We start from the raw sequence: 24,450 nt of genomic DNA on the forward strand, positions 1-24,450 counted from the left end.
AAAAAGATTGCCAATTAATTTCGAATTTGAAAGTCCATTTTTCTCGAACTTCGTTATTTCTTGAATAGCATGGTAAAATTTCAAACTGTTTAGCAGCCTGCGTTATTTTTACAGAATTCTTGAAAATTTAGACGGGTTTCTTAAGTAAGTTTATTTTACTTGATTACATTTTTATTTTTCTGTATTTAGTGCAGGGAACAGCTCTATGTAATTTAAAGTTCCGAACTTCAATTCCTAAAAACTTCCGCGTTCCGCGAGTTACGCAGCAATTTCAAACTTGCACGTATTTTATTTTAGTTCCCATAGATATTTCTGTAGTAAAAAAGTTCTCCAAACTAACCGGGAATATTATGCTTTTTATTTGGAAATTTCTGCGCGTCGTTATGTACAAGTTTTTCAGACAAACAAACTTCTCTGCGCCAGTTTAACCTTTAACATTCTTCATTCTAAAAATTCAAGCTAGTATACGTATCGTAATTTCGTATTTTCGATCGATAATGTAGATCGTTTATCGAATAACAACGTTTGACGATGATTTTTTATCAGCTCGATGGACGAGCGTCCCTCTTGCCCATAGCGAAAATCGACGGATAAAGGCTCCTCTTTTCCCACGTTCTCGGCCATCCTTCGTATTTCTATAGCTCTTCTTTAAAGATCCCAAGAGGAAGGCTATGATAAAGGTTTCCGACGTTTATCTTCGTTTGAAAAACGAACCGTTTAGCACAGTTGCATAGTATATTGCTCCCATAAGATCGACGTTACCTGAGCAACGTCTGCTTCTTAATGGGGTCGAATATCCTGGTTCCGCACTACCGACTGAATTCGTCATTCATTTCATTTTCAAGATTCTCTTCAAGTTGTTTGTTCGTACTTTGCAAGCTCTTGTGTGAAAAAGAAAATTATTATTTCTTGTCGCTTTCAAATTAAGGAACTATGCAACTTTGATCACACTATTGGTCAAAAGTTTGACATTGATTCTTATTAAAAAAAATGTATAAATTTAGGCAGAAAGAAAGAGTTTGTCGTTTAAAGCTGTTGATAACGTCCGCAGTATTAATTCCAAATAGGTAAAAGGTAGAAAAATAATTCATATGGGGTCTAAAAGCAATTTCAAACTTTTCGTCAGCAAATGGTATATAGGTGTACGACTGGAGCTTAGCTTTATGAATAATTTGTTGCTTTTAAGTCCGTTCGGTGGCTACGCGTAGTTTGTTCAACTGAATAATTATTAATTTCGCTTATTGCGTACCTACGCTTGACTTATACTAGGTATTTTTATCATTTCTAATATTGTCAGGTCCATCTAAATTTTCTTTCTTTCAATAGTCGAATTTTGGGAAAAGCTTGGGGAGATATCTTTTAATATTTAAAGGAGCCTTTCGTTCTTGTTTTAATGCTCAAAAGAGCTTGGAAGCTCGTTAACTCGTGTGTTCTTTAAAGCTTCTAGAGTCACTTCCGCACAGATTTACTATGTAGAATTGTACGTCATCGTCTGTGTATATTTTTTTAGAGTGCTTGCATTGCAACAAATAAGTGCTTCGAAATACGTTATTTCTCATCTGACGTGAAGAGGGGATCGCAAGAATAAATATTCCATTATTTTTATTCTGTCGTACATCATTTACCTACTGTGCTGGACTTAAAGATCGAACAGAACCATATTCGACATAGTATGCGAGTATTTTGTAGCATAAAGCGTGTTGGATATCTGATAATGGTACGTTGAAGTGAATGCAAGTAACTTTCCATGACTTTCGAGAGTGCACTGTCAAACTGTTTCGAGCGGAAACGTTACCCCCTCGGTTATGGACGACAACTGTTTAAGCAGATCCGGGTTATTCTGAATCGCATCGTTCTGTTTTTAGTCACGTAGGTATTAAATGGAAAACCATGCAATTCGTTTTACCGCGAGTAAATATAAATTGAACTTGACGCGTGTTTATTAATCTATGTAAATGTTTTTCGAGCGAAATATTTTGCGATTAAAGCGACACGAGTGGTAAATATTTTTCAACGATTTATGCCCAGGAACGGTGACAATGCATTGATCGCTTCAATGTTGAGTTAACTAATGTTCTAACAAAAGAAACGCTTTTTAACGCATTTCCATTTGAAGCCTTCGGAGTCATTTGAAGTTTGTCTCACAGTATGGAATTGTTACTTGGATGCTAACAATTTTTCTATTCTGATAATCAATATATTATACTATTTAAATTATTAACTAAAGCGCATTTAATTATATCAACAGAATTAATAGCATATTTCTGTAGTGGTAGTATAGAATAGTACAAGACTTGAAGTTTATAGGAAAAGTTCTCGGGAGCAGTAGTAAAAGTCTACGATATGTGATCCATAGCAAGCAGTACAAGCTTTATTTATATCTTACCTGCATACATTTGATCGTAAAGTCTTTTATATGACTTTTAAATTTGTTAATTCTTTGTCTCTCCCCCATCACAGTAAACATTTTCAACTTTGGCAATGAATTTTTTTAGGAAAACTACTTATAGCGATGATCGTATACTCGTATAGACTTTATATCCTCACTTTTTAACGAATTTCTTTGCTCTTTGCATCTGACGCTTTCTCGAACGTTAGTAACAGAAATTGTTTGAAAACCTTATGGAAACATGCATTTCTCAAAAAGTTGCAGTGGAATAAGCTTAGCCTTCTTAATCACTGGTCAATTCTAATGCCTCCACAGAGGGGACATCCAAGTGATATGCTAGACTTGCAATGTCCCCCCAGAGGGGCTATCCGAGTGCAAAGGGTTAAGATTTATCCAGATTGGCGAGAAAAACTTTTATCTGATTAAATCGTCGACACAAATCAATAAAGACACGAAAACATTTAAATACTTAAATTTCTTCGAAATGCATGTATTAAAAAATGACAAAAGAAGGAAGCAAGATTTCAATGAAACATCGGCTACTAAAACTGATAATATCTACGAGCCATATCAATAGAATTCCTATAAATTAGTTAGTCGAAAAAGCAGAAAACGAGCGAGTAATGCAAGTACGAAATCGATGGCAGAAACGATTCTGGTCGTTTCGTTTGAGCGGAGTTTCTCTCCTTCTGGAGAATATAATCTGCAGGATTCGCGGAATGTCGGTGGAAGTTCTAAATGGTTTTATAAATTCACCAGCTGGCAGCTTGGTAACTTTTGTATCGCATCACCTCGCGAAGTTTCCATTATTCTACCTGTTCCATTATGGAGCGTCTTCTTCGTGCGATTTCGTGTTCGAAATTCAAGATACAGAATCGATTCCATGTAATATCCTTTCGGTCGCGGGCGCACGACGACGCGAGATAAGTAATTTCATTAAAAGTACGTGCGTGCATCGATTTATTTACGACACTGCGGTAATGGGTTTATGTAAAGGTACACGTTTATAGGAATTTTCCATGGACGATGTCGTAAATCGTGCCAGAAATAGATTTTCCTGCGAATTACGTAAGGGGATTTTATTAAAACATTTTTCTCCACCTTGCGCAATGTTTTTCTGATTAAAGTTTCGCTATTTTACTTTCTCTGTAAGTATACAGAATTATCTAGAAATGTACTTATCCTTGCAACGAATTCTACAGAAAATATTTATTTCAAGCCTTTTAATTCATTTGACTGGAAAAGGAACGTATAGGAAACATTTAATGAAAATATTAGATTTCGATATTTTTCTGAAATCTCTAGCAATATCACACATGGACGATTATAATTGTTATACACACAGGGAGATATATAAATACTATTTTGAAGGGAAATCTCACATTGTATTTTTTTACTGTACGAGAGAATTATATTTTCTAGCAATTTATCTGAAATTTAAAAGTCATCGTAGAGTTCTATGTATAATATGTACATTGTTTGAGAAATTACGTATGTAGGTTAAGTTAACAGTCCTGTGATAAGTTCAATAGATACACATGACCGATCGAAAAGTCGGCTGTCTGTCAAGACTATGTAGTAGTCATTTTCCACTTACTTAATGCAGTTTATGCGGTATTGCGATTGCACGCGATTGCAAACTGTACCTAAAAAAAAAAAGAACGCAACGAGATCGATGTGTACTATTGAAGAAGCGGATCGAATCGAGATTTATTTAGAATTCTAATAGACGTAAATAATCAACTGTATATATTATTTGTTATATATAATGATACCGTCATCGTTGCGTCGCGAGCATCTATTAAGAAAATTATTGTAAAATTGCACTTTTATTATTAGTTCCAATTGGGTATATCCTTGTGCTTTGTTACCAATTTACAAATTGCGTGCAATAATTGAAATTATATAATTCAATGGAAGGATAATATTATTGGATTTATTGAAGACAGTTAGTTTTCAATGCTACCATTGCAAATATTAAAAATGATTTATCGTTACGTTCAATCGTAACGTTCAATTGTGTGTGTATTAATAGAAATCACGAAATTTTTGCAACGTACGTTAAATTTTCAGAAATGTTTATTAGTAATAAAGATTGAATGGAAATATGTAAAGTAATTTGAATTTCGTAGAAAATGTGTACGATTTGAAGGGAGCAGAAAAATCAAATCTTTCTGATCAAAAGCAAAGAAATATCTATATTCTACTAATTACATATTCAATGTCTCATAAGAATTCCAAATTTCACTCACTGTAAATATGATAAATAGATTGTAGATAATGATCGTAGACTTTTATGAGAGATCTAAATAAATATGTAAATCTTTGTACATCAAATAATAGAATGTAATTAATATGCAAAAATATACAACGTATCTAAAGCAGTATACACGTTGTAATAGCCAGAGGGTAAAACTAATTCTTCTTCAGATTTTAAGTGTTACGTTAGTTATGTTCATAAAAATAAGAATTTGCATAATTTCGCGCGTTAATGGAAAGATACATAATTAGGTAACGTTCCTTTTTTAAGCATACTATATTAAACTTCCTATAGAGAAAATGAATGTTACCAATAAACGTCTCTGGTGAACATTTCACAGCAGAAACTTCGTTGCACCGTAGTACATACTGTACTCAGACGGCAAATATTCTACCAAACTCTTCGTAGTTTTTCCAATGAAGAGCTAGATTTCGTCTGCCTCCACTAATTTATCATTCAATAACGCCTGGATGGTAGGCAATTTAATTAGTGGAAATCCGGTTGTTGTGCAAAGACGCACATCCACGCGACAAAAGTGCAGTTTGGGCAATGGTATATTTTCATATTTTGCTCGCAATTCCATTCGTGGAACAGGTAGTAGGTGACGAGCGGGGTTTTAATTCGGTAGCAAGCGTCGCGACCTGAAAAGAAGGTTCTATTAAAAGGGAGATCGTTTACTATGACGTTCCCACGTTGTCCATCGATGTCTGTCGACATAAATCTAAAATTTTGTGGCTGGTTATTGGAAGCCAGAGTAACGGTGTCATGTCACGCGATCTATTCAGGGGATCACCTGTGCTCCGTTTCTTAAATATCAATTTCCAGTGACTGATTTTAAGGTGCCGCGTCCGCGCCTCTTCCTTTGCGAAACGAGCGAACGGAAAATGCTTTTTTGCATATATCTGTCACGTAAATTCTGTCCTGTAAAGTTCTGTTATTATCGCTGCCTTGTTTTCTTCGCTTTGAATGTACGTATACATTCAGATCGGTATATGAATCTCGAATGTCGAATGTATTTTTAGGGGTAGCATCAGCCCCTATAGTTTCACTCTTTTAATGAACTCGGAAATAGTTTGCTGTAATATATTTGCGGAAATAGCTTTGACAAAAAATTTGTAAAATTCCTTAGGATAACTGTGCCAGTGATCTTTGTTTCAAGAATTAGAACAGGTTGTTCCTCTGTCTTTTTTAAAGTTCTTTTTTTCCGGAGAAGAAAATACATTTCTACGTTACTCGATATTTTAAACAACATACTGTTTGCATTCCGTTATCGTTAGAAAACTGTAGCGTACTAGTCGATTGGAGAACACGAAGGTGATACTTGCTGCAGTTATGACACCATACTATTTTTGTCAACTTCGCGTGGCATCGATTATTTCTATAATGTCACAGGATTTTCCTCGCTAATACGTTGTCGATTATAACGTACGTGTTCGTTATTTTAATCGTTCCTTTTTGCCAATGCCTTTTTCTTATATACTTTTCTAACGCGTGAACACTTTTCCTTGCAAAAATTCAAATTGTCGATTCGACTTTCTCTGAAGTACTACAACCAATGATTCTCGTTACTTTATACTCGATTCGGGAATCAGAGAAATGTTGTACTCAAATGAAAATTAGAGAAACCACAATGCTCATGGTAGGACCGAAGGGAACCCGGAACGGTACCAAGATTCCCGAGAGCGGACCTTGTTATACGAGGTGGTTTTGGGTATCTCGTTTCCGTGAATGGCGGGTTTCTAGGGCCACGGGTGTTTTCCAGTCAGCTTGCGGTTCGCCCGCGGTAACGAAAGGTCACGACCGTTTCATCTTTTATTACGCTTCCTCGCGCAGAGCTTGGAATTTTGGTTAAAAGCGTTTATTTAGCGGATGCGGTTCGTTTCTTGATTTAATTGGAGTTCGCGTTGCCGATGAGCAACACTCGACCAATGGGAATTGTTCGATAGGCATTGGCTTGCAAAAATTTTCTTCATTACACATCGACGCACTTGAAACTCGCATTTTAACCAGGCATTTCATGGCTGCATGGGAGAATAGGTCAGTCAGCGATTCATCCACGAGTTCGGGAGATTTCACGGTCGCTTAATGTCATGTCTCGTCTAGATTGAAGCCTTCGTCGTATTTGTCTGACAATACAGTGATTGGCGTCTAATTACTTGTCAGTCGTAGGCACAGTGATTAATTATTTATTGTTCGTAGTCTTGGAGTTATGAATTAATTACGTGGTGTGGAGAATTTTATATCTGTGGATTGAAATACATTTAATCGACCGTAGGAGGAATGAGGAATTCCTTAGGTTGTCGATAATATAGCTTCGCAAGCTGCGTAACAGAAATACGGAAGCAGGAATGTGGTATTTCATCGTCGAGTCGAATTTTAATACGAAACTTTAGTTAAAGGTTAATAGTAGAATGTATAACGCGGTCGGAAAGTTGTGCTGCCTCGCTGATTAACATTTTGTGGAAAGTTCACGCGTACGAAAGGTAGAGTGTGAATTATTGTACGCAAAGCAGGCGGATCTTGAGCTGGTGAGTCAGTGAAACGAGAAGAGCGTAGAGAAGATCGTTATCTGTACATTCTCATTATCGTAGACAGTTGGACGCAGCTAATGATGTGCTCAACGTTCAGCTTGGTTGGGTTTCTATTACTTTCTAAGTTGACGAAAATTTGAATCACGACGTACAGTCTCGTTTCGTGTGCTCTCATTTCTTCGCGAGCTTCGTATGTGTGTTTCTCCTCGAACTTTGACTCACGTTTTCGCGTTAGATCAACGAGATACGAGAAACGGAATTCCCGTAAGCGTACGAACGCAGCGGCACGAAAGGTCGGTCTGTGTCGGGGATTTTTGCAGCGACATATTGATAAATTACCACGCTGTTAACTGCGTAATCGGAAAAGAAACGAACGGGTACGTCACGATGTGCCTTAAGGATATGATTTATGTTAGAAATGGGTCGCGTGAAATATTTCCCTACGTTTCATATACCTTATAAAGCCCTTTGTCAAGTTGGATCCTGAGTAATTTAAGGAGATGTTCGATGTCTTACATTTCAAAGCACGGCACGTTTATTAATGTCAATAATATTTGATTATTTCACGTTGTTCCATAGTATAGTCATTTTTGAATGGTTTATAATTACGTACACTTATCGACAGGCATTACAAACAGAGTTATTAAAAAATTACTTAATACCGTGTATTTATAAATAACATGTGTGCGATCTTAAAATAGTATGTATATTGGAAAGCTTAAGAAAGAGGTAGTTATTATTAAATGGTAACCTTCTAACGTGGCACTTAAAAGGCTAAACGTAATAGACATTTTTAGTACGTAATAAATGTTTCGTACCTGTTAAAATACTCTTAAATCGTTCCTTTTTTCATGGTCGTATTCGTTTCTCTTTTATAATTTAACAAAATTAAAGTAAAGTGCATTAAAGTGCACACTCCAGCCGTTAAATATGATCCATAACTGAATTTATACTACAAAGGATATCCCGCGACCCAGAGAATCAAAAACCATCCATTATACTAGGTTCTCTTTATTATATTCGTTAATCGAGCGTATACAACGCAACAAACCACATACATACCTATATTTTATAGAAAATTTTATTTGATTACAGAAAAATTCAATTTTAAAGTGAAGCGGGTAACTTTAGAACTATATCAGATATTTTTTGAATAGAAAGTTGTATTTTTTACATGAAATCCCCTCGTTACATTGAAGTCTTCGAGAAAAGAAAACATAATTCTAAAAATTCAGCTATCTTCTAATGATTCACTTCCTAGCCTCAACATTTCTGTTCTGATTGCAATCAGACAAAATATCCATCAGATTGTAAAAAACTCTGTATGGAAAGAAAGAAAAAAAAAACAACACGAAAGCCTCGATCTAATACAGTGTGTAGCCTTGCTCATCAAGTAAATGGCAGCAATCGACGATATGATTGTTACGTTTGCATGCAATTGCGATTCTCATTATCGTATAAATAGTCAAACAACAGCACGGTCGCGCAATAAGGACACCGTGATATCACGCGAAACGTCCGGGTGTCGTTAGCGCGGGAAAAGGAGGGTGCACGCGTTTTTCTTTGCGTTCTTCTATTTGATAGGAAACGAGTCCCCGGACAGCAGGGGTGCAAAAAGTAAAAAAGGTATCACGTGCAACGATAGGGTCACTGTGTTGTCGGTGTTGTCGGCACGGACGAGTTCGCATGCCTATATCGTGCGATCTACTACATAATTCCGTTGAACTAGACCTACTAACCGAGACACATTTCATATCGATCTATTCCACACGCATGTAAAGTGGTTTGTCCTGTGAACGAACAGTGGCTGGTGTACGCGTCTCTGTTCCGATGACCACCAGTGAAACCTGCCTATAGACCGAACCTGTGCGTTGGGGGTGGGTTACGTCGATTCCATTCGAGGTCAAAAATCTGTCGTTCAAGGACTGGAGTCCAGGTGTGAATATTCACCATACGGATGATTTTTCTTTTTATATGTGCACAGAGGGTGGTCCGTATAAAGTATTATAGATCATTTTCTTAGCTTATATTATTCAAGGTTTAATCGTAGGTGTTGATTTTATAGTATTATATACAGGTGCAAGTATCTAATATTAAAAAGTGATAACTTTGATACGTGAAAATAACTTATCATTTTTTTAAAATATAGATAAATTTTAAAAGATTTATTACAGCATATCTGTAATGACTTTTTGCAAAGAAATCTTTCTGTAAAAGCTATGGTCGAAGATTTGTGTACTTTTCCATATACCTTTCGTATTGATTTCTTTGTTACAAATAAATATACTTTAATCGGAAGTTAATATTGATACTTAAAATTTAACTTGTTCTAATTTTATTTAAATTATTAATATCAGCGTAAGCTTATTTTCTTCGTCTATTTTCCTTTACATCTGAATCATGTCCGACAGAGGATCATAATTGAATACGAAATGTAATCAGATAATTCTTAAAATAAATATTTTCTTTCGTTTTAAGTAATAAAACATCTAGTTTTCTTATATTTTCATTTCAAACTCATAAATATTTAGTAACTACACTGAGGTGTACATCGAAACTGTAACAACGCTACTAATTAATCTTAAGAAGTAACAGCAACACAGCGTAATTTAATTCAGTATTAATCGCGAATTCAGCTGTCTGTTAAAATCGTACGATATTCGCAAGTGCTCCAAGAGCCGTTCCTCCACAGTTTCAGTTTTACATTAACTCGAAATTCGATGGTACGTGGTCAAATTAGAACGCTGGAGAACCCTATAATTATACAGTATGCTTTATGCTCGAGAGGTTTATTACGGATCGCCATCTCATTCTTCAGAAGGTTGACGTAACATTAACAATGCACACGAGTTAATAGAATATCCAAATCGTAAGCCTGTCATGCCGTTTCAACGAGCGGAAGCTTGAACCACGGTATTACGTTCTATGCTTCGTCTTCGCAAATCTGGAATTGGTCTTCATCGATCTGGTATCGATAAAAATTCACTGGCAACTCGACATGGATTACTTTGTGGTCAAATGGGAAACTGGGTTAATTCTGAAAAAGCAATTTTTCGGGACAGACACGAAACATTTTTCGACGTTTACAAAGATTTGAATCGTTTCACTCTTTTTGTTTGCTTTTTGTCTTTTCGCTTTTATTTTCAATGCTCGCAACATTTTTTAGACAAAGTCCATTTTCAAAATTGCCTCTTTAATTGTTCATTTAATGTTTTTAATACGTTCATATCTCTTGACAGATTTTTAGTGGAAAGTTCCTTTTTTAGCTTCAACTCATTTTAATCTTCTTTTCTATTGTACCAATTTAACTTCCAATTTCTCCGACGCATTCTCCTTGCGTTTATTTATAAATTTATTATTAAATTCAGAAAAGATTGTTTAATTATAAAAATGATGCTTCATAGTGTAAGTTCTTAATTATCGATAAATGAGTATGAAATATATAACACTGCCTTTTTCATTTAAGTTATTTATACCGTTGACGTGTTAAGAGATCATAATAGTGACAATTTATCTTCCTTTCTTTTAGTATTTATTTTTATACCACATTCAACAGCGAATGGTTTAAAGGTATGACTGTAATATCAGACTGCTGGTAACGTTGGAGAACACTGTCAGTCGGATGATTTATGGTAGCGGTTATTAGTACGATCTATACACATGCAATGACTTTTTAGATACAGTATATTTGGCTACTTTTAGTCTTTTTCTTGTACTTTATTTGGTAGATGTATATCTATAGACCAGTACGAGAAGCCGAGGTCACATTATTTCTCGTGAGAAATGTGGCATCGTAAATCAATTCTCGGTGCTCGTTGTGTATTCCAAAATGTACAGCTGCGTCATAAAAATATGAAGGGAAACAATATGTTACATATACTAATGTTTTGCTGGATATAAAAATCATTTTCACGCATTTGCTACAATATCATTGTAATTTTTCAATATTTATCCATATGCTTTTCTTCTTCAACTACTTTTATGGAATTTTGTATGTTAAATAAAAATAAATTAATCAAGGATATCTGAAAGAATTTTTGTGAGATTATACATTTTTAGAAAATTAAGAGTATAGCAAGTAATTAAGACACGTGTAAAAGAGAAAAGAAGTTGAGCAGAGAAGCATCCATTACTTGGCCACTGTTTAATGAGTAACATCGATACTCCAATCTGGAAGGTGCTTTCATTAAAATAAAATGACGGGCTACGTCATTCATGGTGGTGAAAATTTAAAGTATCCGTGTGAAATGCAACTCCGCCTTGTGTAAAATATATTTCAAATAGATTTTACTACACGATCGTTGGGATTCACAGAATTTTTGTTCTCTTAATCAAGTAAATGGTTACATTTGACGTCGTTGTGGAATTTTTGTATGCAGCGCGACGTTATTGAATCTCGTCTATCGATTTATCGATTGATTGCACTCTGCGTCACACAATTTTCCGCGATAGATTCGAGAAACAATTTTTCTTTCAAATAAATTGCTATTAATCGTACGGACCATTAAAGTATATCGACACCTTTCGATTAAATCTTCTGCATATAAATTACCTAGAGCGTAAGCTGTTGAACGTACATCAATTAATTGCGTATCAATTGGTTATCGAATCGATGCGATTGAGATTAATGAACTATAAACAATATAATACGATACGAAGTACGTCAGTGACAGAAGTGATAAGATACTGCGAACGATAATCGCCATTAATTATTAGTTAGCAATTGGCAAAAATTCAATTTCACGATTAATTCTAACTTATATACAATACGCAATACGATTTCTACAAAACATTCTGATGCTTTTAATGATGCATTTGGATGGAAAAATATAAGAGAATTGGAATAATTAGTGATATCAGTGGTTTGCATGTTTTTAGGGTGTGAAGAAAGACCGAATTTGGCGAGGAACCCAGTGCAAGCTGTGCGATTCGAGGTTGTTCGTGAGCCGGGTATGGTCTTAGGGACGACGGCGGGGCGATGACGCTCTATCACCGCCCGCCGTCATCGTCAAGAGTCCCTGAGGACTCGCCTAGTCTCCCGGACCCTATCAGAAGTTTGGTCCCGACCTTCGCCACCGACAACGAACGTCACTGTCGCTATTCCACGTGGAGATTGGCAAAGACGAACGCGACTAGTGCGTTCGCGAGGAGATATGAAAGATCGACCTCATCGACCGTATCGAGATCATCACGGACAGGCGATGCCCCTAGAGGAGGTTCAGGGATTGCTACTTCCACCCTCCAGAACAGGTGAGACTCTAATTTCGTGCTAATTACAGATTTCCTCCTGTAGTGTTACTTGAAGGAAGAGGCGAGGACAACGTGCCAGTACCATAATGGCGTCGCAGTAACGTACAGTCAACTCTCGTTATAATAATGTTCTGCTATATAAGAGCTGTCCATTTTATTAACCCTTTGCAATTGGTTAACCATTCTGAGGAGATATCGGATTAGTGTTTACGGAGGTCAAATTTATTCCACCGCGACTTTTTGAGAAATCCGTGAAATGGAAATTTTCTGTTGCTGGTAAACGTTTGCTATAGATACTTCTTAAACGTTAGCAATTCATATTATTGAAATATTAGAGTTTCTATTGCTAACTTTCGGGATGGCGTCGAGTGCAAAGAATTAAGTCAAGGCTATGTAAGAATCGCGGCCATATTTAACGGAAGAAATAAGGAAATCCAGAAAAGAGTTTGTGTACATCATACGTTATTTAGGTATGTAAGTGCAGGATGGGATAAGGATGTACACAGTTAGTCTAGTACACTGACGTTAATTTAGGTTCGTGATTTTATTCGTCGTATCTGCTTTTACGTCCTGATATCTCAACGCGCTGTTTGTTGTATCATCAAACATAAAACATCGTTGTTCAAGCTTTCCCTCTGGGTTCTCACTTCTCGAGTCGGTTAGTTAAGTCTTCCAGCTCTGCTAGCTTTTAACTTTTTAAACAGTTCTGATGAGAGTTTCAAGGACGAGTGTTTGGATGCTTGATGGAGCGTTGAGACGTTAAAATACTTTCAGGGTGAAACAATTACGTGGAACGTTCAAGCACTTTTGCGAATGTTGTTCGCGAAGAATTAATTTGTGGGATCAGTTTTATTCTCACCGGGCGAAAATGGGCGTAATGAGGTAAATTTACGAAGCATGCCTGTTTGTTTGCTTGGGATATTTCGCCTGTTAAACGAGTAATCGAAAAGTGCACGGAAATTCCTGCATTTATGAACTCTGGTTTTCGCAATTTAGTTTTTCTGTTCACGTTAATTTCATTGTCGTTAGGAACAGAATTGTTGCTTGGAGTTAACGAGTTTCAACAGGTTTTATACCAGTAAAATAATTAAAATCGTAGGAATAAACGCAACTAATGTTTTAATAATGTGTACAGACAAGAACACAGCGCTCTCTTAAAATTATTTAATTAAAGTCATCAAACAATTCAAATTATCTTAAATCACTTTTGTCACATCTCTTTCAGATTGTTTTTCCTGATATCTGGTATAGGGAATAAAATGAGTTTAACACATTTAACAATAACTTTAGGTTCTTTTGTTAAATATACATATTAGAGATGTAGTGTTCTTTATGGAAATAGAAAGTCAATTCACCATAGAGAAGAAGAAATAGCAATCAAACGATATTGTAGAATAATAAATAGTAATCGTAACATATGGTTTTATACTCTAGAGGTAAAGAAACGTGGGCTGAATGAAAATCGAATTCGTAATCGATGTTGATAGATTTTATTGAAGTTCGATCGAGATCAGTTATATTCGATCCATCAATATCCATGTTAGCAGATGCGCGTGAATTAGGGTAATTTCCCGTGGTAGCTAGTTGATCTGGATTCTGCGCACAGGTTGTTATTAATTATGGACGAACAAGTACACGCACACACGTACGCGAAGATTGAAACGTGTAATATAGAAGGAACAAGCTGATGGTGATTTCATTCGAGCGAAATTGACTTTGTAATTGGCTTATAATTATTTACTATCAATAGAAGACTTAATAGAGAATTGTAATGAATATTTAAGCTGTTTAAATGAATATTTTAAGTAGCAGAATTTTCATAATTTTTGTGTAACACAAGATTATTTAGCATTATTGCCTGCTTAATACACAATAATATCAATTTTTTGCAACACTATATGATTTGAAAATTGCGATTGTGTCGTGCTTGAAATATGAACTTTTGTCTGTCTTGTTTGCTTATTAAGACATTGTAGCGTTTAGCTATTGTAAATTTACACATCTGTTTATGACAGTTGAAAGCTACTATTTCTTGAAAATTTCCTGAAGCAGTCCAGAAGTCAGACAGCAAAATCGCAATCAATGGCAATTTTCTCATAAAGCAAGAGAAATCGTTACACGCGATACACATCAAATATACACGACATTTGATTATTTTTACTTCCTTATTACGTTTTAAATAAAACACTTTCAACTATCTAATTTCATTAGATTCGCAATTAAATATCACAGCGAAGTCGTAAATTTGATCAACGATGAAGTAACGATAAACACAGCGAGTTATAAAAATAAGAAATACAATTATTAAAGTCTGAAATTGAAGAAAAATTTTTAAACGGCGACATTTTATGGCTGACTTTAATTAATTTCAATTCCTGTTTCGATCTGAACGATTCCAAGCATTCGATACGTAGTTATTTGTACCGATGGGATGTTACGATTTTAACAGTATAATGCTTCGATAATTTTTCGAGCTAGCTATCGGGGAAGGATTAACGGTGATCGGGTTTAATTTTGGTACAGCCCACTCAAGGCTCGGTAAAACGGAGGTTAATTACCACTTAAGCAACGTTCTCGAGGAACTCATCGCCCTCTAGCCCACCTTCCTAATCCTATTTCTTTGACAATTATAATCTCACGTTGACAATGAAAGCGGTTTCTCGATTGGATTGCGGTAATCGGTGAAGCAGGAAGGAAATGTGAAATTTTTCACTTGTCGCAACTTCATTCTGATATTATAGTAGTGATATTCATATTTATACAGTTATTATATTATTAAACGCAACACTGACGATTAAAATAAACCTGCTTTATTAAATTTATATATTTACTGACTAAAAACAAAAAAATTGGGGAGAAATATTCAGTAGAATTAATTTTTTTTTCATTTCTGATTCTCCTGTCGATTTAAAGTCAGTCGCCAAATTTACGTGGCTGTTAGTGACAACAACAAAGGACAGTATATGTTCCTTTATACGATGTGTACGCTTGTGAGAAACGAATTGCTGTTCCTGTTGTAAAACATAATACCATTTTATAAGATTTCTGTATCGATCCGTTTTACGTTCTTTTTATGTTCGAAACTATACGCAAGATTTATTGAAAATCATGAAGTTAATAAGCTGACACACTGTTTCTTCTCTTATCGTTTACAATAACAGTTTCTTTCAAATCGATAGTTGATTATTTAGTTGAAAACGAGGAATTAACTGGTTAGAAAAAGTTATTATCGTTCACATTTTCATTCCAGCTAAACGATCAGAATCAGTTGTACAAGCACCAGTTTAAATAAGTATTCAAGAATAGCATGAGTCTGTTATGTATATAAAATGATCCGTGCACCGAGATATAAAAGCTGTCGAATATCATTGACCATTACTACCGTAGCAGACATCTAATCGGTCGATGACACTGTTCAGAGTTTCGTCAGATGTAATTTTTGATCCATCTGGGGCGTAGGAGGAGCGATCAAGGGGCGGGTTCTGAATTCCCCGAGGAACGGCGATCGCGGCCATCGAGCCGCTGTATTTTTTGGTGTCCAGGGCTCATTGCGGTCTCTCTGTTTTACGACAGGTAACCGGGGACCCCTGAATGTGACGATTGTACAGGTCGGGAAAGGAAATGGGGGCGGTGGAGATGGCGGGAGTGATTTACTGAGATTGGAACCACCGTCGGATTTAAGGCCAACTCCGTCGCCCTTATCCGACACCAGTGCCACACTGCAGTCGGACAACAATGATACCTTTAGCGGAGGTGAGGCTATTCATGGTTATTGTTTCCTCGTTTCCTTAATGCACTTGAGTATTGCCCGCGGGATGTTTGCCAAACCCTTACCTTCACGATATTGGACTCGGGAAGAACGGGGCGTTGGGTTACTGGCTCGATGATGTCATTCTTTAATCAATTACCTAATTCATTACTGGAATCTTTAAATACCCTGGAATGTTTATTGCACTCGAACTTTGTATCTAGCTGATGTTTATTAATGCTGTCTTTTCTTGTTTTCTATTTTTTTCTCGTTCTCCTTGTATCGATAGTGATTGTTTTTATATTTTTGAATGTGTTTATCTGGTTGTCAACCTTTTATGTATCGTTAAGTGTTCTTACTGTGTTTGTACTTTGTCTCGTCACTTTGTGTAAGCATTGGTTAGTCATTCTCTTTCGTTGTAAAATATTGTTACGATTAATTACTCCTGGGTGGATACGAAGGTTTAGTCAACGCAAGGAACCTGTTACCATCACTTTCATTTTGTCTTTCGAAATAATTTCGTCATTTGGTAAAATTTCTTGTATTAGATGGATCATTAGATTCATATCATTTCGATGATCGCATGACGATAGGTCTCTGTAGTATGCTAGCAATAGTGTATTGTCTCGTAACTTTTATAGCTATTCGATAATTTACGAAATTCGACAAGCATCTTCGGACAGCCGTGCGAGTGCGCACGGGTTAAATATCGACGACGAAGGGGGGATCGGTTTACGCTCAGTTCGTAATGGAAACACGGAAGACGTCACATCCTGGTAGCGGAAACGTCCCGGAGGTTAGGACCTGGTTAAGGCTAAGTTGCCAAGCAACGATGCGAAGAAAAATTCAGTAAAGCGATATGTCAAAGGTGGATGAAACGTTTTATCGATGCGAAAACGATCTATGGATGCATTAATATTTCCCTGTGCATGCTATGCGACGAACAACAGCTTTATGTATGATGCATTAAAATTGGATATGCTACGAATTAATATTATATGAAAGTTATGACGCATGGTAACGAATTTAATAATAGAAAATGATACGTGTATTAATGAGTGAAACCGGCGATATGCACGAGGCAAATTTTACCGCCACTCTTTCTCTCTTGTTTGCGATGCAGCTACATGTTGGATAAACGATTCTTTTAAGAAGTGGTGCACTTGTACGAGATTGTAATCAGAAAAACGAAAATGACATAATGGTCTTGTACAATTATCTACGTAACTTTAGTATCGCAACGTGACTTTAAATATCCAAGTATCTCTAAAAAGGAAGAAGGCTCGCTCTAAAGTACAATGCAATCTTCATAAAATGGAAGAATGGCCGTCAGACGAAAGTGGCGCGTTTAAACGTTTCAAACATTTAAATGATTGCATTGTACGAGTTGATATTACACTAAAATACACGTGCATAGTATAATCTAGCAATAAACGATAGTTAACAATAATAATTTATAATCGTATATCAAAAGTTTATTGAAAAAAGTGTATAATGCTTATCATCGACAGTGCATACGCAGAGAATGGCCCATCATCTTCGCAAATGTCCAATATTTCATTCGTTGCGATAAATATCGGTGCAATTAAGAATATGGATAAAACAGTCGTTGGTCTGCATTTCACGGGAATATTACGTTCAATCGAAATGGCATCGCGTCATGAGAAAGAAATTGCTCGCGGCCCGGGTGATAGTAATTACGGTTGCGCTCTTGGAATATCGGATTTTCACACGGATGGGGCGCGCTTTAATTCCACGCCAGACTATCTCTGTCCGTTCGAAATCCGCGTGTGGCCGATATTTACTTGCCAAATAATTGGATTACTTACAACGCGCGCGTGGCTGTCTTTCTTTCGAGGACGTACTCGACAGTGTCGCGCGAGAGAATGGCGGATAAAAATGTTCAGATCGAACTGCTCGCTACTCGCCCACTTTTTCCTCCGTCAATTCTATTTCGTACGTGTCGCGAATTTTTGCTTCGCCGAACGGTGCTTTCCGTTATGGAGCAATCTTTCGTTCATGTATCCGATTGAAGTTAATGTCACTTCGTGGACAGCGTGTATGTGAATTCTACCGTGCAATGGAGAGGACATGGTTTCTGCAATTTTTTCTCCGTAAATTCCAGAGAATTTTGTAGTATAAGTTTTGTGTATATGTACGCGTTACAAAGGACTTCGCGTTTCCTTTCTGGGGGTGAAATTTAAACAAATTTCGTATTTGGATCGTAATAAAATTTAATTGAGAAGTTTACGCATTTTTCACGTGATAAGAATAATTCAATGTTTTGTATATCTCGAAGCGTTTGAAAATTTTTTATGTAAGGGGTGAGTTCTTAATCGCGATTATGCAGTGTCGTCTGATTAAAAAAGAAGTATTGACAATTGATCGCGGGAACGACGGAAATAATAATAATACGAAACAGAGGAGATACTATAGGAATTCGAGTATTCGAAGGACAGGTACATTCTAACCAACCATTTTTATTGGAACATTTACTATAATATAGTGTCCATGTGTGTGCAGAGTATCCCATTTAAATCGATTCCTCCGAGTATCTACGAAATTATTCATAATATCGGAAAATGTTTTGAACGGAAGTTAAATAATATATAGACAAGAACATTCCATTAAAACAATTACTACTTAAAAAAAATCAACGAAAAAAAGACTCGTGTTAAAATGATTTCATTTAGCTGCAAATTTTGAAACGTATGTGTAAATTCCATAAATTGTGTTTGAAAAGTCACTTTAATAGCCATACTGTATACGCAAGCAACAATGCAAGTACCAATTGACAATATTAAAATTCGAATATTCCTTAAAGCAACGGTTCCACGACATAAATACGTTAATACATTTTTGTAGCAAATGATGAGCACTCTATTTCGATTAATATATGAAAAGTAATAAAGTTGACCATTATTTGCCCTTTACGCCCCCGTCTACAAGAAAACTGTATCCTTGGTGGAACCATTTAATTAAGAGATCGATTTAAACGGGCACACTGTATACTTATATTTGGCAAACATAAATAGAGCATGGCAAATAATGAAACTATTTATTTCTCGTTTAATCTACCGAAGTTAATCGGCTCCATGCGTGGGCTTCGCAACGTTGCTGTCGCAATAGGTTCGCGGAACATCTGAGGCTTCGACAATCGGTGGACTGTTTACACGATTACATTACACGATCACTACATGTGCAGTAAATCTGAATAGAGGAGTGATACATAACGTGCGGATATCACGTCGGTTACCTACACAGTGTATTCAATGCTGCGGTAATAAATAATTTATCCTGTCGAGGCTTATTGGTTTATCTGTCTCTCGGCTTATTGGCTTATTGGTTCAAGTATTGAATCTTGAAATGCTGTGACTAATGCACGGGAACGGAATATAATTTGTTTCCCTTCGACTTACGGATGTAATCTTGTTACTTACATAGTTGCAATATCTGGCTTCGTTTCTCAACTATCGCGTCTTAAAATGCAGAGAAATTAGTAGGTCGCGTGAATTCCATATAAAAATTTTACTATTTATAACGCGGTACAGCATTGGTCATTTTTTGCCGTTACTTCGAGTTGCTTCATAAAAAATGTTAACATTTTAATCATCGATTTGTGTGTCGAATTGTTACGATTACCACTAGAAATATTGTACCCGCTCAATAGATATTGTCTACGTGTGTACAATACAATTAGTCCTTATTGGTATTAGAGACACGAACGGGTGACACGTTGATCGAGCGAGAAATTGATGGCAGTACTTAGATAAAGTCGTTTCCAATCGAGTGGCCGTGTCACGCAGCTGCATTAACGAGGCTAGTAGGTCCAGGAGCACTGCTCTCGTCTGGATGAACACGAGCAGTGATTTTGGCTGTGCACGTGACTCAACTATCCGAGAAAAAATAATAGCAGTAGATAGAGTGACTTTCGATTAGACAATGGCGTCGTGCATCTGGTTAGTAGGACGAGTGGCTCCAGAATTGTTACGCATCTGAGAGTCAGATTAATTCGAATTCGTTTAAGAAAAATATTAAGTTTAGATGCATCATTTTATCGTTTTCCTTATTTTGTGAGATATACGTACATATGTTTGTGCTATAACTGGATATTGTAGAAGAAATGGTTCGATTTAGTTTAGGTCTTGATATTTTTACAAACAAAGTAACTAAAATCCCTTACAAAGAATTAGCTTGCGATTAGTTTGGCTCTCAGCTCTTTGTACATGTTCTTATCCTATTATTTCTGGTGATCAGTAGTACCCACGTATCGTTCAGTTCACATTTCCTCGCGTTCGCTTATCGTTTCGCAGAGAGATACGGCGGTCTATCTGGCGAGAGATCTTTAAATTTCCGGATCCTTATCGTTGCCTCGAGAATTGAACCGAACCTCCTCGACTGTTCAGGTGTCGATCCGCGGTTACTGCTGGGCGCCGGGACTGGCGGCGACCGTAACACGTGGGAGGGTCGCTACCACGTGAAGGAACATCGCCGTGCCGGGAAAGCGACATTCCAAGGTCAAGTTTACAACTTTCTCGAACGTCCGACCGGCTGGAAGTGCTTCCTGTACCACTTCTCTGTGTGAGTACCCACAAATAATTCTATCTGTCCTCTGCTACCTTTCACGCTTTCGATGTTCCGTAACGTTATTTGTTTTATCGACCAATTTCGCCACGATATGAAATCTACTCCCGAATCTTGGAACTTTTCCACGTACAGCTGGGAAAATCCAATTTAACTGCAAATTTCTAGGGTTCAACGCTTTACGGTAGATCCGCTTCAATTTTGGGCTACTCTTAATTGACTTAATTGATAGAGTATGGTCTGTTTCGCAAAGAACGGTCCAAAAATGTTTACGAAATATTGAATAGAACAGAGATTTACAGTACTCGAGGTACTAATTATTTTCGATAATTTGAATCGTTGCTTTTTAGTCGCGGAATAATTGTGATATTGAGACAAAAGGGGTTAAAATGTATCTGTCGCGTCTCGCATCAGGGAATTTCGTCTCGGTTGTTCGCCACACGCTGCCCGCTAAATTAATTTTGGCTAGCTTGTTTGTTATCTGGCACTTCACAATCATATGAAAGCGTTCTTTTGCTTTTACAAGTCGTCCGTTTCTATTAGATAGTTCATTCGATTTCGTTGTGACTCGTTCGTTATTGTGAAAAGATTGTATTATCGATTCGCTACTTTTTGAGAGCTCGTCTGCTGCTCTCTCTACTGTGCAGGGAGTGGACACCATTTGGTATTTACCGAAACGATGCAAATTACCAATCTGTGTGCCCCTTTAAGAGAGTAGGAAGATACCTGCACGGACGTGGGACCTTCCAAATTCCTCGGCGACGTTCTGGACTAACCCTAAAGAATTAAATTTTCTAAAGATCATTTTGTCAAAAGTCGCGGTAGTTAACAAAATAACCTTGTAATCATGAACGTGTAATAAACAGTGTCTTCGAAAATCCCACGTTTTGTTGTTCCGTCGGTCGGAACAATATTGCTTCGACTATAATCAGCAATAATAATCGACAAAAACAGTAACGTCGATGGCAAAAGAATGCAAGTGACAAACACCGAATAATAAAAGCAAGTATTCATAAATCATAAGTGAATGGAAGATGTGCTTTGAAAAATTGAAGACAGTCGGAGAAACTCGACGAAGACAGGAAAGCACTGAAGAAGACGCGAGGGTAGAACTCGAACAACTGGAGGAAAGTAATAAAAGAGTAAAGAAGGTTTGCTCAACAAACACGAATAAATAGTAATCCAGCCTCGTAATTAGCCACACGAACTAATTAATGGAATTAACTAGATTAAGAATCGAATAAAGCTGCTTTCCAACTCTTGAACGCTATTGCTGTTCAAACAAAAAGTCGTCGTTCACAATCCTGCTTCGAAATTGTTCAAATTTTACGCAATATCGCGTATATATTTCCATACATAATAACAAAGAATTCAATGGAAGAATTAAGAGCAGTTAGAATGCATCGCATATTAACGAGACCGAGCAGTAGGAAGCAATGAGTGCGTCATACAAGCGTGACACGTGCTAGCTAGAAAGGGTTAATTTTATACGTTACGCAAACTTTCGTGTAACTTTAGTTAATACCCGATAATTGGAGTTATATTGATCACAAGCTACGACAATCTCGATTAACTCTGGTCATAGGATAAAATCACTTCTGCTCACTTAAAAGAAAATACAATATCTGAAAGGAAACACTTGGAACAGGGGGCAGAGAAAGGGTGAAAGGAGAAAGGAAACTTAACACGAAGCACAGAAAGTCGTAGAAATCTGATCGGCTTGATTCCTGCTAGTTAAAAAAATTCAATGCAGTGTTCGACGCGCGTGATCAAGTTTGTAAAATCAGAAAGTGAAGAGGAAATTGAAAATTGTGGCGGCAGAATCGTCTGGCCTGGCACAATATGCATAAATATTGATCGCGAACAGACAACATTCCGCGACGAATTACGCGGTGGTTTCTCTACGGAGTCCTCCCTTATTTATCGATCAACCTTAAAGTATTTATGCCGGAAAGGCACATCTTTGGGGCGCGCCATCCTTGAATAATGAAACGCGTTATTTTTAAGCAGCTTCGTTTGGATGCTGTCTCGCTGGGCGATATGTCAGAAGTGGATTAACGATATATTGGTCCTGCTTCTTGTGTTATCTACCGCGAGCGTTGCCGCATCGATCTTTATTGTCAGTTAATAAACCTCCTGGAATACGGTGTTCCTCGAGAGATTGATCGCGCGAATAAAACGGCTAGCGATGCGCGGGAGCCATCGAATCGCATCCAATTTGTTCATACAAATATACGCAACGTAATCGTTTAAGTCGAACGTGCGTATAAATCTGTTTCGATAATTAAGAAACGTGGAAAAGCGGGAGAATGATTGTTTTCCATGGAAAATCTGGTTCTATTGTTTTTCTTGGTATTCAGTGTAAAAAGAAGTTCTTTCTTAAGAGCTGAAACGATTTTCTGATACTTTTTAATGTTAAGCTGTAGGATATAATTTGATCTGAACAGTTGTGTAACGATAGCTTGTGCCTACAACGTGTAATACTAGATTACAGTAATAAAAAATTGTAAACTTTGAATGTAGGTCGTTTCGTTTCAATTTTCCGTACGTACACATTTGATACTTTATACTCATTTGTGTAAAATAACTTGCATATAAAAATGTTTGAGAGGGAAATTTATGAATAATTTTGACTTTAACTTAAATCATATTTTCTTCTGAAATATTCACGTAGAAATATTATTTTTAATCAATGTTAATTATAGAACTATATGTATAATAAATAATATCAAAATTGATAATACGCTTACTACGTTTCAAGCTGAAAATTTGCAGAAAGGTAGAAACAGTTTGTAACAATTTTAAATTCCATTTCAACTACTGTTTGGGAAGTTATCAATTACACGCTTAAAAATAACGCACAACAGATTGTTTTATGTGTTGTTGTTAGGTGAAAAACGTGTGATTGCAATCGATTACCGAGTCTGTTTACGAATATTCATTGCACTTCCCAGATAGTTAAATCGTCTTTGTACAGATGGCGTGTTATACACCGATGTGCATTCCTAGGTCTGATCAATATCCTGGTTGTATCACTTACCAGGTGTGCATGCAGAAATCTGTATCTACTTTTACTCGTTTCACACAATTTCTCTGCGAATTTTTTTACAACAATTGGTAGACGTATTTGTCCTAACTATAACATTATAATTTTCATATTATCCTGCAATTACTATAATAATTTAATTACAAAAAAGCAACTTTAAAAATCGATAATAATCTAAAAATAAATCTCTTTTATATATTATTTTATTCAAACATTTCCTTTATCTAATTCACGTGTACACATATTTTTCGAGAGGGTATATTGCTTTTTGTATAAAAAGTGAATGCTTTTTTTACTCGAACCTTCCACCGTTAGAAGTCATTTTTTCTCAAAGATTAATGACCATTCCCAAATCTCAATTCAAAGAGGTAAAAGGGATCGTCAATTTTTTTAAGCATGCTTCTTTCACTTGAAAAAGTATCACCCTTCTCGTTCGTTGGGCGGGCCATGGTTATAAATTAAGTCGCCCTGATAAAGCGGCTTTTTTAGGGTGTGTTACATCACGTTAAGGAAATATAGAAAGCTCAGCGGTTGTAACTTGACCGGATGTAACTGCGGTACCACGCGTCAAGCTGTGTTTCTGTTGTACTTGATCAATGCCAGCATATGTTGTAACAATTACAATTTATTATAAATTACACT

At 36.5% G+C, this 24,450-nt stretch overlaps 2 protein-coding genes and 1 long non-coding RNA gene across 3 annotated transcripts in view; 2 read left to right on the forward strand and 1 right to left on the reverse strand.

The window, feature by feature from the left end:
- The window catches only part of LOC143422490 (regulator of microtubule dynamics protein 1), a 297,728-nt gene that overhangs the window by 70,308 nt on the left and 202,970 nt on the right, over positions 1-24,450 (reverse strand). The window lies entirely within an intron of this gene.
- On the forward strand, positions 12,208-20,763 carry Kcnq (KCNQ potassium channel). The gene is made up of 3 exons (XM_076893178.1): positions 12,208-12,430; positions 16,004-16,183; positions 20,585-20,763. Exons 1-3 carry the CDS (start codon positions 12,334-12,336, stop codon positions 20,761-20,763), a joined length of 456 nt encoding a protein of 151 aa, XP_076749293.1. The 5' UTR covers positions 12,208-12,333.
- Positions 18,517-19,419, forward strand: LOC143422498 (uncharacterized). Its single transcript, XR_013101726.1, has 2 exons — positions 18,517-18,637; positions 19,262-19,419. It is a non-coding gene; the product is annotated as an uncharacterized LOC143422498 (long non-coding RNA).

This window comes from Xylocopa sonorina, chromosome 3 (genome assembly GCF_050948175.1).
Source record: "Xylocopa sonorina isolate GNS202 chromosome 3, iyXylSono1_principal, whole genome shotgun sequence".
Classification (NCBI taxonomy): Eukaryota; Metazoa; Arthropoda; class Insecta; order Hymenoptera; family Apidae; genus Xylocopa; species Xylocopa sonorina.

Bases quoted from the DNA above. Each gene is read 5' to 3' on its own strand.
- Kcnq (XM_076893178.1), top strand. From the start codon at position 12,334: ATGAAAGATCGACCTCATCGACCGTATCGAGATCATCACGGACAGGCG. The intron at 12,431-16,003 runs GTGAGACTCTAA...GTTTTACGACAG, and splicing joins ACTTCCACCCTCCAGAACAG to GTAACCGGGGACCCCTGAAT. The intron at 16,184-20,584 runs GTGAGGCTATTC...TCGACTGTTCAG, and splicing joins CAATGATACCTTTAGCGGAG to GTGTCGATCCGCGGTTACTG.